The sequence below is a fragment of the Phascolarctos cinereus genome, unplaced genomic scaffold (assembly GCF_003287225.1).
Source record: "Phascolarctos cinereus isolate Bilbo 61053 unplaced genomic scaffold, phaCin_HiC Scaffold_5;HRSCAF=322, whole genome shotgun sequence".
NCBI classification, from domain to species: Eukaryota; Metazoa; Chordata; class Mammalia; order Diprotodontia; family Phascolarctidae; genus Phascolarctos; species Phascolarctos cinereus.
In genome coordinates this window covers 452,636,539-452,650,865 of record NW_027555958.1, presented here as the reverse complement: position 1 = coordinate 452,650,865, position 14,327 = coordinate 452,636,539, and the positions used below count along the sequence as shown (strand labels likewise).

The 14,327-nt window shown below is 48.2% G+C and overlaps 1 protein-coding gene across 2 annotated transcripts in view; it reads left to right on the top strand.

Moving 5' to 3' along the window:
• The first annotated feature begins 2,534 nt into the window (after positions 1 to 2,534).
• The window catches only part of NRDC (nardilysin convertase), a 72,591-nt gene continuing 60,798 nt past the window's right edge, over positions 2,535 to 14,327 (top strand). For both annotated transcript variants that reach the window (XM_020987745.2, XM_020987744.2), the window contains exon 1: positions 2,535 to 3,101. In XM_020987745.2, coding sequence (XP_020843404.1) covers positions 2,704 to 3,101 — 398 coding nt within the window. In that variant the 5' untranslated portion in view covers positions 2,535 to 2,703. The remainder of the gene's footprint in view (positions 3,102 to 14,327) is intronic.

The window sequence follows — 14,327 nt, the reverse complement described above, 5'->3', positions numbered from 1 at the left end:
CAATTTAGGTTTGAAGTCAGGAAAAACTTCCCAAGTGCTAGTGAGCTATCCCAAGGTACCATGGACTCTCAGAGGTAGTTGCTTCCTTCTCATGGGAGGCTTTCAGGTAGGGGGAGGGATGGCTGCTTGGTGGGCAGAGGGACTTTTGTCCAGGTGTGGGCTGGGCTAATTGGCCTCCAAAGTTCTTGCCAACTCTGAGATTCTGAGGCTGAACATGGTGGAATGAAAGACTTAGGCCTTAACTTCAGAGGACAGATGATCCGTGGTCCAGTGATAGTATCAAGATGTTATTAAGGGGAGGCTAGACCTTGGATGTTTGCAGGAAGCCAGGGAGGATGCCAGTAAACAGTGGTGGAGACTCAAAGGACTCTTGGGTGAAGTGTGCAGCCCTCCTGCCTTACCTAGATCAGATCACTTTAACGGAGGAGCCCGCAGCAGCGGTCGAACAGCCTACAAGGCTGATGTGTGTTTGAAGAAACCAGAAACAAGATACAAGCAGGCAGAAAAGCCACGTGGAATGAGTTCTTCAGCACAAAGACTTTCTTTACCTAGGCAAATGTTTCCCGAGATTCACCAGATGGACTTTCACAAACTTCTATGCTTCATTCCCACAAAACAAAGCTGTGCTGAACTTTGGCTGGATATTGTGTGGTGTGTACGTGTACACAGGCACACACATGCATGTGCCTGTATCTATATACACACAAACAAGCATGTATACATGTATACATAAAGATGTGTAGGTGTATACTCATGCACATGCAGGTAGGCATGGTGATTTCTGCTGTCCTTGGTGGGAATGGGGACTTGGGGGGGGGGTTGCTATCTGGAACTTCATTCATTCCCTGACTTCCCCTGGAATATGCTCCATTGGGTGAGCTGGGCATAGGCTCAGAATTCAGGATCAACCCCCTCATGTCTGGAGCACACACGGGAGGAGCTGATCTTCCTTCTCCCCTCCCCACCCACGAGTCGACCTTTGACACAGTCTAACTCTTGTCAACCAGGTGAAGTCTATCCCTCAAATGCAGAGGAGTCCACGCTGGGTTGAAAACAGAAGTTTTGTTAGGAGGAAAGTCGGACGCTAGTGTCAAGGCCCCCAGTTCAAGGTACAAAGGAGCGCGCAGAGGCAGGGGAGATTTATGCTTGAAAATCACAAAGTGGAGAGGCTGGGAGAAAGAATGGACAGTCTTTCCCAGGAACAGGTGGGCATAGAAGCAGGATGTTTTGCAGGAAGAGCTGACCACAAGGCTGGCTCGGGCCGTCTGGGGGCACAGCTCAGCCAGCAAACACCAGCAAAGGCTTCTGGGAGTGAGCAGGACTTTGGCTCACTGCAGGCTCCTTTCGGCAAACAGGCTTACTCCGCCTCCCGCACTTGACTGGTACAGTAACTCACAGAAAACAGACCTCTTGTTCTGAATGTTGTTAACCTGTTGTTGACTTTATAAAATGGAAGACCCTTATCCGAAGAGGGTGGTGCTGGTGGGGGGTGGGGGGAGCTCCTGCTGGTGCTAACGGGGACCCCAAAGTGGCCTCCTGGCTCATCGCGGCTCCTGTTCCAGACAATCAATCAATCAGTCATCGGACTGGCATTTCGTGAGCGTCTCCTGGGCGAGGTGCTCGGGCGTCACCACAGAAATTAAAGGTCTTCTCCGGGAAGGACTTCTTCAACGTGGCCCTCATACCGAGTGCACAGAACATGTGTGAGGGACACCAAGAGGTGGAGGTGGGGAGGGGGTGCATTCAGGCTGGGGGGGGGGCCCAGCCTGGCATGGAGACGGGAGAGGGCTTGTGTGGGGACACTTGAGACCCTGCCCGGTGCGGGATCCTTTGCCCTTCTCTCAGCAGTCCCCCTAGTCTTTGACTGACCACGCCCGCACCCCACCCTCAGACCCCCTACCTTCCGGGAAAGTTCGTCCTCCCAAGTCCACGTGGGCATTCGCGCCAAAAGAAGCAAGAAAGGAAGGGGTACGCTCGGGGGCGGGCCAAACGACCGTCTGAGCTACTCTCAGGAGCTGCTTCCGGCTTACGCTTAACTTCCGGCCTCGGTGGACGAGGAAAGCTCTCCGAGGATTCCGCGGAGCCCACCTCTCTTTGCTGAGTCACTGGAAAAGGGGGCGGAATAGAGGAACCAGTCCTCAGCCGATTGGGGCGAAGCTTTATGAGTGGCGGACAGTCTTGGCCAATGAATCGACAGCTGGGTTGGGTGCCGATCAGCCCCGCCCGATGCTCGTCTCTCTGGGTGTGAGAGAGCGGTGGGCGGGGCCGCGCATGGAGAGCCGGAGACTGAGGCGCCGCAACAAACATCCTCCGTGCGGGTGACGTCACAGTCACCTCGTGCCCCGCCTACGCGCCGTCTCTCCCGGCGGTCTGTGTGGCCCCGCCCCTCCCCCCGGGTGGGCTCGCCTGCGGCCGCGGAGGCCGGTCAGGAGCCCCCCACCAGCTGCGCCGTGATTGGACGAGTCGGCGCGCGTGACACAGGTCCTTGTCTGTGATTGGCCGGGGCTGGCCGCGGCCCTCCCCCGCCAGTGGGGGAGGGGGTTCCGGCCTGTCGGTCCAGCGGCGGCAGCACCAGCTCCGGCCGCCGCCGCCGCCGCCGCCGCCGCGTCCTCCGTGTCCCGAGCCGCCGCGGGCCAACCGGAGCAGCGGGAGCAGGAGGCGGGCCTTGTGGGCGGGGGATGCCTGAGGCGCGCTCCCCCGTGGATGCTGAGAAGAGCCGCTGCTGCGTGGAGGACGTGGTGCCGTGAGGCCGGGCCGCCTTCGCCGCCGCTGCCCGGCGCCCTGAGGAGAGGGAGCCGGAGGCCGGGGCCCGCCGGAACCCGAGCCAGAGACAGAGCCGCCTTCGCCGCCGCCGCCGCCGCTCCGGGCCCCTGCGCCAGTCCCGCCGCGGGTCTTACTATGCCGGGCAGGAACAAGGCCAAGTACACCTGCAGCTGCCCCGACCTGCTGTCCGGCGCCCAGGAGGCGGGCGAGAGCGGCCGGGCCGCCCGCCTGGCCACGGACGAGTCCGAGGAGGAGGGGGGAGGCCGCCGGGGAGTTCTGGTCAGCAACGTCGGGGATCCTGCCATCGTCAAGTCTCCCAGCGACCCCAAGCAGTACCGGTGAGGCCGCGGGGGGAGCGGGGAGGGGCCGGGCCCCCGGAGCCGGAGGCGCTGTCCAGCCGCACGCCCTCCTCCCTGCCCCGGCGGGGTGGGACGTCCACGCCTCGAGCCTGCGCGGATCGGCTCATTCATTGTCTCGGCGTTCCCTCGCTGGCTCCCTGTTGGCGCCTAATGAATGCTTGTCCGTCGTTGACTGTACGGTCCACGCGCGCCTGGAGCCTGTCTTATAATCCTAGCCGTCTGCCTCGGACGCCGTGCGGGTCTGATGTGTGCCCTCTGAGTGGAGCCGAAGGCAGGGAGCTGAAGTGGTCCATCCCTCTCTAGTTTGGTCTTTGCGTCCAGGGTCGTGTGTGTGTGTGTGTGTGTGTGTGTGTATGTGCTTGCACACACGTGCATATATATGGATATACTTTGTGTAGGCGTACCACAGGGTCCTGTGTGTACGTGATATGTTTGTATATATATATATATGTATGTATGTATATGTGGTATGTATGGGTGCTTACAGAATGCTGGCCGAGTTGAGTTCGTGGCAAGATGTAGCCTCTGATTTTGCTTCCCCAGTGCCTGGCATAGTACTGCTGGTAACTGCGGTCATAGACCTCTTAATAAATTCTTGCTGAATAGAATTGAGTAGCAGAGGTGGGATTTTGACCCCAGGTCAACTCCAGGCCTGGAACTCTCTGCTCTTCGTGCTAGCCCATGCTGCCTGAGAAAGTCCCCCCCCCCCCACTTAACCTCTTCTGGACCCGTGTGCTTTCCCTCTGGGAAGATGGGCAGGGGGTGACTTCTCTTTTTAATTATGCAGGCTATCCTACAGGGGTGGGAGGTCTTTAAAGGTCCTCTAGTCCAACCATCTCATTTTGCAGAGAGTTTCCCTCTCTGCAGTTTATCAAGTACTACCGCGTGCCAGGCAGTGTACTGAGTGCCTTAAAAACATCTCATTTGTTGCTCACAGTACTCTGGGAGGTAGGTGCTATTGTCCCCATTTTGCAGTTGAGGAAAGTGAGGCAGATGGAGTTTAAGGGACTTGCCCAGGGTGACAGCTAGTAAGTGTCTGAGGCTGGATTTGAACTCAGATCTTCCTGACTCGAGGCCCAGCCCTGTAACCACTGCTTGTCCCTCTAGTGAGGAAGATATTAGCCAGAAGTCACCCACTTAGTAAGAGGGACAGGATTTGGCCCCCAGGTCTTCTGTCTGACTGACTCTTTTTGCCTTGCTCTGACCTCTTCCTGGAGGAGGTCTGTGCGCTTTTCAGGTGGAGACGGGAGGCAGCCACAAGTGGACATTGGAGAGCATCTTGTCTAACTCCTTTCGTGGTACTGGAAACTGAGCCCCAGAAAGAAGGGATTTGCCCCAAAGACTTAGGAAAGTTAGTGGTAGAAGTTAGAACCATGGCCTCCTGCAGTTCAGTGTTCCACTGTAATATATTGTACTTTTTTTTAATAGGATAAGGTTTGTGTCATAAATGTTTGGTGATGTCCATAGACACAGGAAACCTCATTTTGGATATGGAACTAAGCCTTGCCTTTTATCAATGGGAAGAAATAAGGTTAGACTTGAGAGTCAGAAGATCCAGTTGGGTTCATGAATACGAGTGGTGTCAACTTGAGCAAGTCGCAGAATCACAGAATTTGAGAGTTCGGCAGTGAAATAGTGCAGGCCATGCCTGGAAGGAATCCCCTGTGCAGCAACAGATAGGATCAGGGGTTGTTGTAGACTTCCCAATAGCATGTAAGCTGTTTCAGGACAGGGACTATCTCATTTTTGCCATTATTATCTCCCTGGTTAAGTAGCTGGTACCTAGTAAGTGTGTACTGAATGCTTCTTGATTTATTAAGGCAGCTAGGTGGCACATGGGATTTGGAGTCAAGAAGCTGGCCTCTGATTTGAACCTTGCCCCAGACAGTAGCCGTGGGGGGGGTGGTGCAACACACTTCACCTCTGTCTGCCTCTGTTTCCTCATCTGTAAAATGGAGATAATGATAGCACCTACCCTCTCATGGTGGTTGTGAGGATCGAATGAGATCATGCATGTATATAGTGTGTTGCAAACCTTAAAGCTCTACCAGCTATCTTTAGTGTGGCCGTTGTTGATTGGCTGCAAACACTTCACTTTTGAGCTTCTGTTCTGTGGAATGGAGATATTCAGTAGAGTTATGCTTTGAACTACAAAGCACTCTGTAAATGGAAATCACTAACATGGTGATTATTATTGGTAGAATGACAGGGGACTAGAAGAAGCCTCTTGCCCCTGACCAAGAGGTGGGATGGATGCCACCCGTGCTGTGGGTTCAGGTTCTGTTAAAAGGTGTTTTCATTCAAACCCTCCCTCCCTCTTTTCTTCTCTTCCCTAGAAGGAGGTATGAGTCATAACAAATAACTACTACTCACTGAGAGTTCGTGAGTGCTTTATGTTCATTTTATCATCTTTGATCTTTACTGTCTTATGAAGGTGTAGAACTACCGTTTCTATTTTACAGATGGAGAAACAGAGGAGTGACTCACCTAGATTCACATGGCTGGGCAGCATAAGAAGCAGGATCTGAACCCAGGTCTCCCTGACCCTCAGACCCATGGTTATATACTGCTTCCCTGCCAAGTGGTTCATAGATAGTTGCCTCATAAATGGTTTTCTCATTCGCAGAATAAATGAGTTGAACAAGATGATCTCCAGGGGCTCTTCAGGAATTGAAAGACAAATTCAAAGCATTGGTTTATTTCACAAATACAACACGTATTTATTATGTGCTTATTGCCGTTGTGTGGACAGCAGTGCCGGTATTGGTGCATCTGCAAAATGGTCCCTGGGCTCAGGGGCTCATAGTTTATTAGGGGACTAAGACAGCCGACACGAAGCGCTGCAACACCCCATATTGTAATGTTCTGTGAGGTCCGAGGCGCCAAGATCGTTTCTTAGGAGGAAGCAGAATGTAACTGAGGAAGACTTCATGGAGAAGATGGCGTTTCAGTCGCTCTTAAGAGGATGGGTAGGAATGCAACAAACGAAGAGGAGGAGGGAACATCTCAGGAATTAGGAACAGTGTGAATCGGGGTAGGCTGTGAGAAGTGAATAAAGTTGTGAAGTACTTAGTTCGCTCAGCACCGTGGCTACAGAGAAAGGCAAAAAACGGTCTCTGCCCCTAAGGAGCTGACAGTCTGATGGAGGAGACCACATGCAAACAAATCAACAGAAGGAAGGCGGCGCAAGTAAGGGGGGATCAAGAAAGGCTTCCTGTAGAAGGCGAGAGTTTAGCTGGGACTTGAAGGAAACCTGGGAGGCGGAGGCGACAGAGGAGAGAATTCCAGACCTGCGGAACAGTCAGTGAAATTGTCTGGCATCAGAAGATGGAGTGTCTTGTTCAAGAAACAGCAAGGAGGACTGGTGACAGAATACATCAGAGGAGGGTGTAAAAGACTTCAAGGAAGGCCCGGGTGGGGTGCAGCAGGTTATGAAGGGTTTTGAACGCCTAGCAGAGGATTTTCTCTTTGATGCTGGAGGTGATAGGAAGCCACTGGAGTTTATTGAATGGGGGGAGGGGTTACATGGTGGCACTTTAGGAAGATCACTTTTTTTTTTTTTGCTTTTTGGTGAGGCGGTCAGGGTTAAGTGACTTGCCCAGGGTCACACAGCTAGTAGATGTTATGTGTCTGAGACCAGATTTGAACTCAGGTCCTCCTGACTCCAAGGCCAGAGCTCTATCCACTGCGCCACCTAACTGCCCCTTAGGAAGATCACTTTCACAGCTGAGTGAAGGATGGATGGTCTGGAATAGCAAGAGGTCAGGCAACAGGCTGTTGCAGTAGTTAATATGTGAAGTGATGAGAACGTGGACCAGGGTGGCGGCAGTGTCAGAAGGGAGAAGGGGACAAAATGTGAGATATATTACAAAGGTAAAATTAACAGGCCTTGGCAACAGATTGGATGGGGTGGGGTAAGAGAGATTGAGGAATCCAGAATGACACCTGTGTGTTGAGTCTGGGCTACTGGGAGGATGGTGATACCCTTGACAACAGTAATAAGAGAGTTAGGAAGAATTGAAGGCTTAGGGAGAAAAGATGATGAGTTCAATTTCGGACATAGTGAGTTTAAGATGTCTACAGGACGTCCAGTTTGAGATACTCGGTAGGCACTTGGAACTGGGACTGCATAAGAAGACCTGAGAATCATTGGTAATTGACTCCATGGGAGCAGATTTCACCAAGTGAGAGTATAAAGGGAGAAGGGGAGAGATGCCAGCACCGGGCCCTGTGGCACACTCGAATATTGTAACACTCACAGTTAGTGAGTGTGACCTGGATCGAGATCCAGTGAAGGAAAGGTCAGACAGAAAGAAAATTAGAAGAGAGTCACGTCCCAAAGATCTGGAGGAAAGAGAGTATCAAGGAGAAGAAGGTGATGGACCGCGCCAAAGGCTGCAGAGGGGTCAAGAAAGACGAGGACTGAGAAAAGGTCTGGCGATTTGGCAGTTAAAAGATTGTTAGTAACTTTGGAGAGATCACGTTCTGTGGAATAGTGAAGTCAGAAGTCAGACTACATAGAGTTAAGAACAGTGAGAGGAAAGAAAGTGGAGGCATCCATTGTAAATGGCCTTCTTGAGGAGAGTTGAGCCACACAAGGCACAAGAGTATGGGGAGAGAGCAGGGATGGATGGATCAAGTGAAGATTTTTTTGAGGATGAGGGAAACATGGGCATGTTTATAGGCGATAGTGAAGCAGCAAATAGATATGGGAAACTGAATATAAATGAGTCAGTGGGAATGTTAGAGGGAGTAGTTAACTGGAGAAAATGGGATGAAATGGGATTACTGGTGCCTGCAGAGGGGTTGGCCTTGGCAAAGAGAAGGATTATTTCTTTTTCTTTTTTTTTTGATGAGGCAAATGGGGTTAAGTGACTTGCCCAGGGTCACACAGCTAGTGAGTGTTATGTGTCTAAGGCTGGATTTGAACTCAGGTCCTCCTGACTCCATGGCGGAAGCTCTATCCACTGTGCCACCTAGCTGCCCCCAAGGATTATTTCTTTATGTGAAAACAAAGCTTAAGGAGGAGATAGTGGCAGAAGGATGATGTGAGATGATGATGAGAGAATAGGAGGCTCTTGGTGATTATCCTCAATTTTGTTTTCAGTGAAATGGAAGGCAAGGTTTTCAGCTGACAGCATCGGGGTGGGGAGGAATGAAAAAACGGTTTGGAAAAGCCCCAGTTGTGAGTGGGATACAGAGTCAATTAAGGAGATGTAAAAGAATGGCCTTGCTCCCTCCTCCCGCGTGCCTTCAAGTTGGAAGGAACCCCAGCGTCTTCTGCTGAAGTTTTGAAATCTCCCCGATTTGGCGTCCACCTATCAGTTGGCACTGGCCGCTGCTTTAAAAATCCCGTAGAAGAGTTAGATGCTGTGTATCAGCCAGAAAATCTTGATGAAGATGGAATTTGAATCCATGACAGACAAGCCAGTGAATCAGCAGTACATATCCTTGGCCCTTCTGTCTGCTTATCTGTCCATTTTGTACAGCTGTAAGCTTTTAGGATAACTTGGTACTTGAGCACAGAATTGATACTCTTTAGAATTCTATTTTTTAAGGCAACAAAGTTGTAGCAGATGAAGGACGAAGCCCTCCTTTGGAAAATAGTGTCAACTATGTGCTCAGCACTGTGTTAAGTAGGCCCTTTGGAGAGAAGTAGGATGGGGGGGTAAGGGGAAGGGGGCACTGTGCTGTAGTGGAAAGAGTCCTGGATTTGGAGGCAGAGAGCCTCAGTTTGACTGAACCATGTGATCTATGGCAAGTACAGCAGTTCCCAACCTGGGCTATGTTAAGTACCAGGAGTTACCAAATATTTGTCAAAGGAATATAGGAAATGTTTGCTGAATAACTATATTGTCCTATTGAAATTAGTCTCTTTAAACTCTAGGGTGTTTCCTTTCATATTGAAGAAGGAGGCAATCTGGGAAGGTTAACTGAAGGCAAGGAGCCCAGGTCCTGAGAAAGGGTGGGAAGACCTGGTATAGTTAGTTGGTGAACTGCTGGACTTGGAGTGAGAAGGACCTTGGTTTGAATTCTACCTTTGACTTTTCACCGGGCACAGGTTACATTACTTCCCTGTCTTCGGTTTCCTCATTTGAAAAAGATGGATAATAAAAACCTACCATAACTAAATCACAGGGTAATTGGGAGGTTAAGTAAAATAATGTCAATAAACACCTGGCTAGCTAGCAGATGCTTACTAAATGCCAGCTATAATTCCTGGTAAAGGCTGTAGTTCATCTGGGTTTGGTGACTTAATTCACTGTACTTATGTGTTGCCTGACCAGCTCTTCACTAACATTTGGTCAATTGATTAGATGCATCTTTCTGTATTTAAATATTTTACCTGATTATATTTCATCTTCCCATTTAGATTGTAACCTCAATGAGGACTGTCACTGTGTCTCCTGCTTACTTTGCATTCCCCCCAGAATAAGTATGCCAGACTTTTAGTAGGTGTTCAGTAAACACTTGCTGAATTAATGAATAAGTAATTGAATACTATCGATATTAGATGCAGTAACTTCTCACAAGGAGCTTAATCTTAGCAAAGAGATCAGGCTTGGGCCCATGAATCCAGTGCCAGAATGCGTTAATGCAGCACTTAGTGTAAGATCACTTGGGAGAGAGAAGCCGAGAGCACTATGGGAGGAGCCCAGGAAGGCTTTTTGTCAGAATTAGGACTTTATTTGTCATTGGAAGAGTAAGGAGGGTTTGGAGAGGTAGAAAGGAGGGCAGAGGGCACTTTAGGCATTAGTGAGAGCTTGAGTGAATGTGTAGGGCATGGTGGGTTGGGAGATTAGTGCTTGTTTGTTGGGAGATGGTTGGATACAGTGGACTCAGATTAGAGCATCTCAGGAGTTACTGGGATGAGAGTTTTGGATCTGACTTCGAAAACAATGAGTAGCCATTGTACATCTTGCGTGGGGAGGTGGCATGATGAAAATAATAGTTCATGAAGGTTGTTGATATCTGGCTCTCCGTGACCCCATTTGAGGTTTTCTTGGCAAAGATACTGGAATGATTTTGCCATTTCCTTCTCCGGCTCTTTTTACAGGTGAAGAAACTGAGACAAACAGGGTGAAGTGAGTTGCCCAGGGTTATACAGCTAGGAAGTGTCTGAGGCTGGATTTGAACTCAGGGGTATGAGTCTTCCTGATTCCAAGCCCAGAACTCTACCCAGTGTACCACCTAGCTGAAGGTAGATCTGGTTAAAATGAACAGCAGGATAAATTGGAGGAGGAGAGAGATGTGAGGCAGGGAGGACCAGTTAGGAGACAATTACAGCCTTAGGCATGTGATGGGGACGGCCTGATTTAGGGTAGTCCTAATTTTACAATCCAGTTGACTTGTTTTTTCCCTGTTGTCACATTTTCCCCACTGCCTTTATTACATGACATTAACAATTTTCTTTTAAATAGGCCTAAATGTTGATATCCTTTCCATGTCTTCCAAATATGAAAATTAACACCTGTGCTGTGTTACAGGCCCAGAATAACATGGGAACCTAATGCTTGTGCCAGTGGCAAACTTCTGCTCTTTTAGCTCTGGGAGAAGGACAAAGCTAAAACATCGGGCCCTAACAGGTGTCAGGCATGTTGGAAAAGTAATTATTAAAGAAGGTCAGAGGTGACTCTTGATCTCCTGTCAGCTCTGTAATGGGCCCTGGGGCCAAACTGACCTTTTGCAGGGCCTTCAGCGCAAATAGGATTCTGAGTAGATCCCATTCCTTCCCTACTTTGTGCAAACATCTTTGGGATTGGATCAGAGCTAAATTGACCTCCAGGAGTTGGAAATTATACGTTGCTGCTTGTTAAGACATGTTTTTTCCAATACTATTGGTAGATTCCTTTACTAAATTACTAAGATGTGTTTCCATGGCATGGGATGACTGAGCTCAGAAGGATGCCATCTCTAGATTGTTTGGTCATAACTAAACCATGTACTTTGATGTAGGTGGTTCTGATGTCCAGCAATAGGGGAAACTCCCTACACAGATAAAATTCTGGACCCTTGAGTAAATTGATTAGTGATACCCTTATCCTCTGACCTGGTTCTGCCATTGACCAACAGTACACCTTTACCAGTGGACTAGCCAGGGTTAGGGCCGTTTTCCTTGGTCACAGAATAGTTACTAGAACACTTTGAAGCCTTTGCTTTTCTTTGTGAGATTCATTTTCAGTAGGAATGTGCAGCTGTAGGGAAGGGGCCATATCTCTAAGAAGCTTGCTTAACAGATGCTGTGGGAGATCCTGAACAGAAGCATAGGGATTTTTCCTTTTCGCATTAACATGGAAAATGAGAACACCTGGGCCTTCATGTCTTTGGTGTGCCATTACCACACTGCACTTTTTTTTTTTTACTGTTCCCTGATGAGTCCTGCCTTGTTGTCAGAGGAATAGCCATCATAGAGCCAACTGATTTGTGTTTCTATCAGATACACAATGTTTTCCTGGACTCTAGTTATCAGTTCTTATGCCGTACTTTTTTATTTGAGAATCCTAGCTGGTATGCTGAAAGTTTTCTTAGCTTTAAAACATTCAGTTGAGGCAGGTATTAAACTATGATGAAATTAAATCACAAGTCTAGCAGAGTTGGAAAAAGATCCCTACTAAAATGCTTCTACTAAATAACACTCTACTAAGTGCATACCAGATCAGTAGATCAGAAATCTGAGTTGCTTGAGAGAATGGTATCCTCATGGTTTATTTGGATTCTAAATTAGACATTAAATTTGAGGAGTGATTTTGATTATTCTGCTGTTCCTCATGGATGACGCCTTTATGACCTATCTCTTGGACTTGCTGCTGGCTGCCCCTGTGCTTCAGCTTAGTCTCCTTGATCCTTTTTTCTTTTTATTAATTGATTTTGATTTATCAACAACCACTTCCATATGCTTTTGAGTTCAGAATTTTTCTCCCCCTGCCTTCCCACCACCTTCCCCAAGACAGCGCACAATCTCATATAGGCTCGCTCGCACTCTCTCTCTAGATAGATATATAGATATTCTTATTAAACATATTTTCAGATTAGTGATGTTGTAAGTAAGAATTAGAACTAATAGGAGGAACTACCAGAAAGAGGAAACAAAACACAACAGAAGAGAAAAAAATAGCCAACAGTATGCTTTGATCTGCATTCACATTCCATAGTTCTTCTTTGGATGTGGACAGCATTTTCCATCACGAGCCTCCTTGATTCTTGTCCAGGGCAGAGCAGTTTCTTCACCTCCATGTCTTAGAGTACCTTCCTTCAAGACTCAGCTCAGGCATGTCTCCTCCATGTGAAACCTTTCCTGACCCTTCCCAGCTGCTAGATGCTTTCCTTCCAAAATGACTTTGAATTTATTTTGAATATATTCTGTATATTACATGTTGTTTTCCCTGATAGAGCATAATAAGCCCTTTGAGGGTAGGGATTGTTTCATTTTTGTCTTTGTGTTCTTAGTTCCTTACCCATATTAAGTAGGTATTTATTGATGACTGATCAGTGATGTGGCTTTTTAAAAAATTGCAAACAAACTGGGTACCAGACTTCTTTGAACTTAGCTAGACTGGGCTTGAGAGAACAGAAACCTTGTCTAGTAGACCTGTCCTTTCAGAAATTCTATCTGGGTAGGAGTGGTCAGAGCTTGTTCTGTGCTGGAAGTCTTAGAAAATCAAGGTCCTGTCCGTGCTGTCATGAGATATCAGAATACCCCTTCTTATTACGGATTGTTATTAAAGACTGTTAAGCAGTTTGATATCAATAGTAGTGCACATTTATATAACAACATAAACAGTTTTCCCCACATCAGCCTTGTGAGGTAGGTAATAGTTATAATGGCATTATCCCTATTTTCAGATGAGGAAATTGAGGCTCAGAGAGATAGTTGCTGACTTTTAGCTCGTAAGTTATATTTCACCCACGGAGTCAGTCAGGCAGTCAGTAAACATTAAGGACCTGTTACATGCCAGATACCGTGCTGAGCGCCGGGCATACAAAAAGAGGCAAAAGCCGGTCCCTGCCTGAAAGGGGCTCACAATTGAATGAGCAGCAATCAAACAAATATGTAACGACAAGCTCTGTACAGGATGAAAAGGAGATCATGACAAGAGGGAAGGCACTAGAATGAAGAGGGGTTGGGAGAGGCTTCTTGTGGAAGGGGAGATTTTAGTTGGGACTTACAGGAAGCCAGGTAGAGATGAGAAGGGAGAGCATTCCCACCACGGAGGACAGCTGGAGAGAGTGCCCAAAGCCAAGAGATGGAGTTTCTTGTTCATGGCACAGCAAGGAGGCCAGTGGCGCTGCATCAAAGGGGAGTGAGGCGGAAGAAGGCCAGGAAGGTGGGAGGGGCCTAGGCCATGGTGGGCTTTGAATGCCAAATCTGAGGATTTTGTATTTGATCCAGGAGAGGATAAGGAGCCACTGGGGTTCATCGAGTAGGGGAGCAGCGTGATTGGACCTGTGCTTTGGGAAAATCACTTTAGTGGCTGAATGCAGGTATTGTAGCCACTAGCAGGCTGTTGCAGTAAGCCAGGTGTGAGGCGACGAAGGGTGGCGGCATCAGAGGAGAGAAGGGGGCGTATTGGAGAGATGCTCAAGGGGGAGTTGATAGATCTTGGCAACAGTTTGGAGGGGGAGGGGAGGGTGTGAGATAGTGAGGCATAGTGGATAGAGTGCCGAACTTGCAGCCTGGAAGACCTGAGTTCGAATTCTGCCTCAGTCACTTTTAACCTTTCTTAGCTTCAGTTTTCTTATTTTTAAATTAGGGCACCTACTTTCTAGGGTGGTTTTCAGGATAAAATGACATAATAAAAAGTGCTTTGCAAACCAGAAGGTGCTAAATAATGTCAACTATTACACCTGTTAGTAGCATTCTTAATGATCAATCTTCCCACAACAATGAGAAGTGGATTAGAATGTGAAGGTTTATTTCTGCTTGCATTTTTTGTTGTTGTTAATAGGTAATAGGGATATTTCTTTGGATATCTTGTTTGATGATTTTCTGCCTGCATTGTAAAGCTCATTACCATGTTCCTCCCCCTTTTTGGTGCCAAGTTTACTCTTTTTTTTTTTGGTGAGGCAACAGGTTAAGTGACTTGCCCAGAGTCACACAGCTAGTGAGTGTTGTGTGTCTGGGGTTGGATTTGAACTCAGGTCCTCCTGACCCCAGGGCTGGTGCTCTATCCAACCAAGTTGCCCCTCTAGTTTAGTCTTGAAACA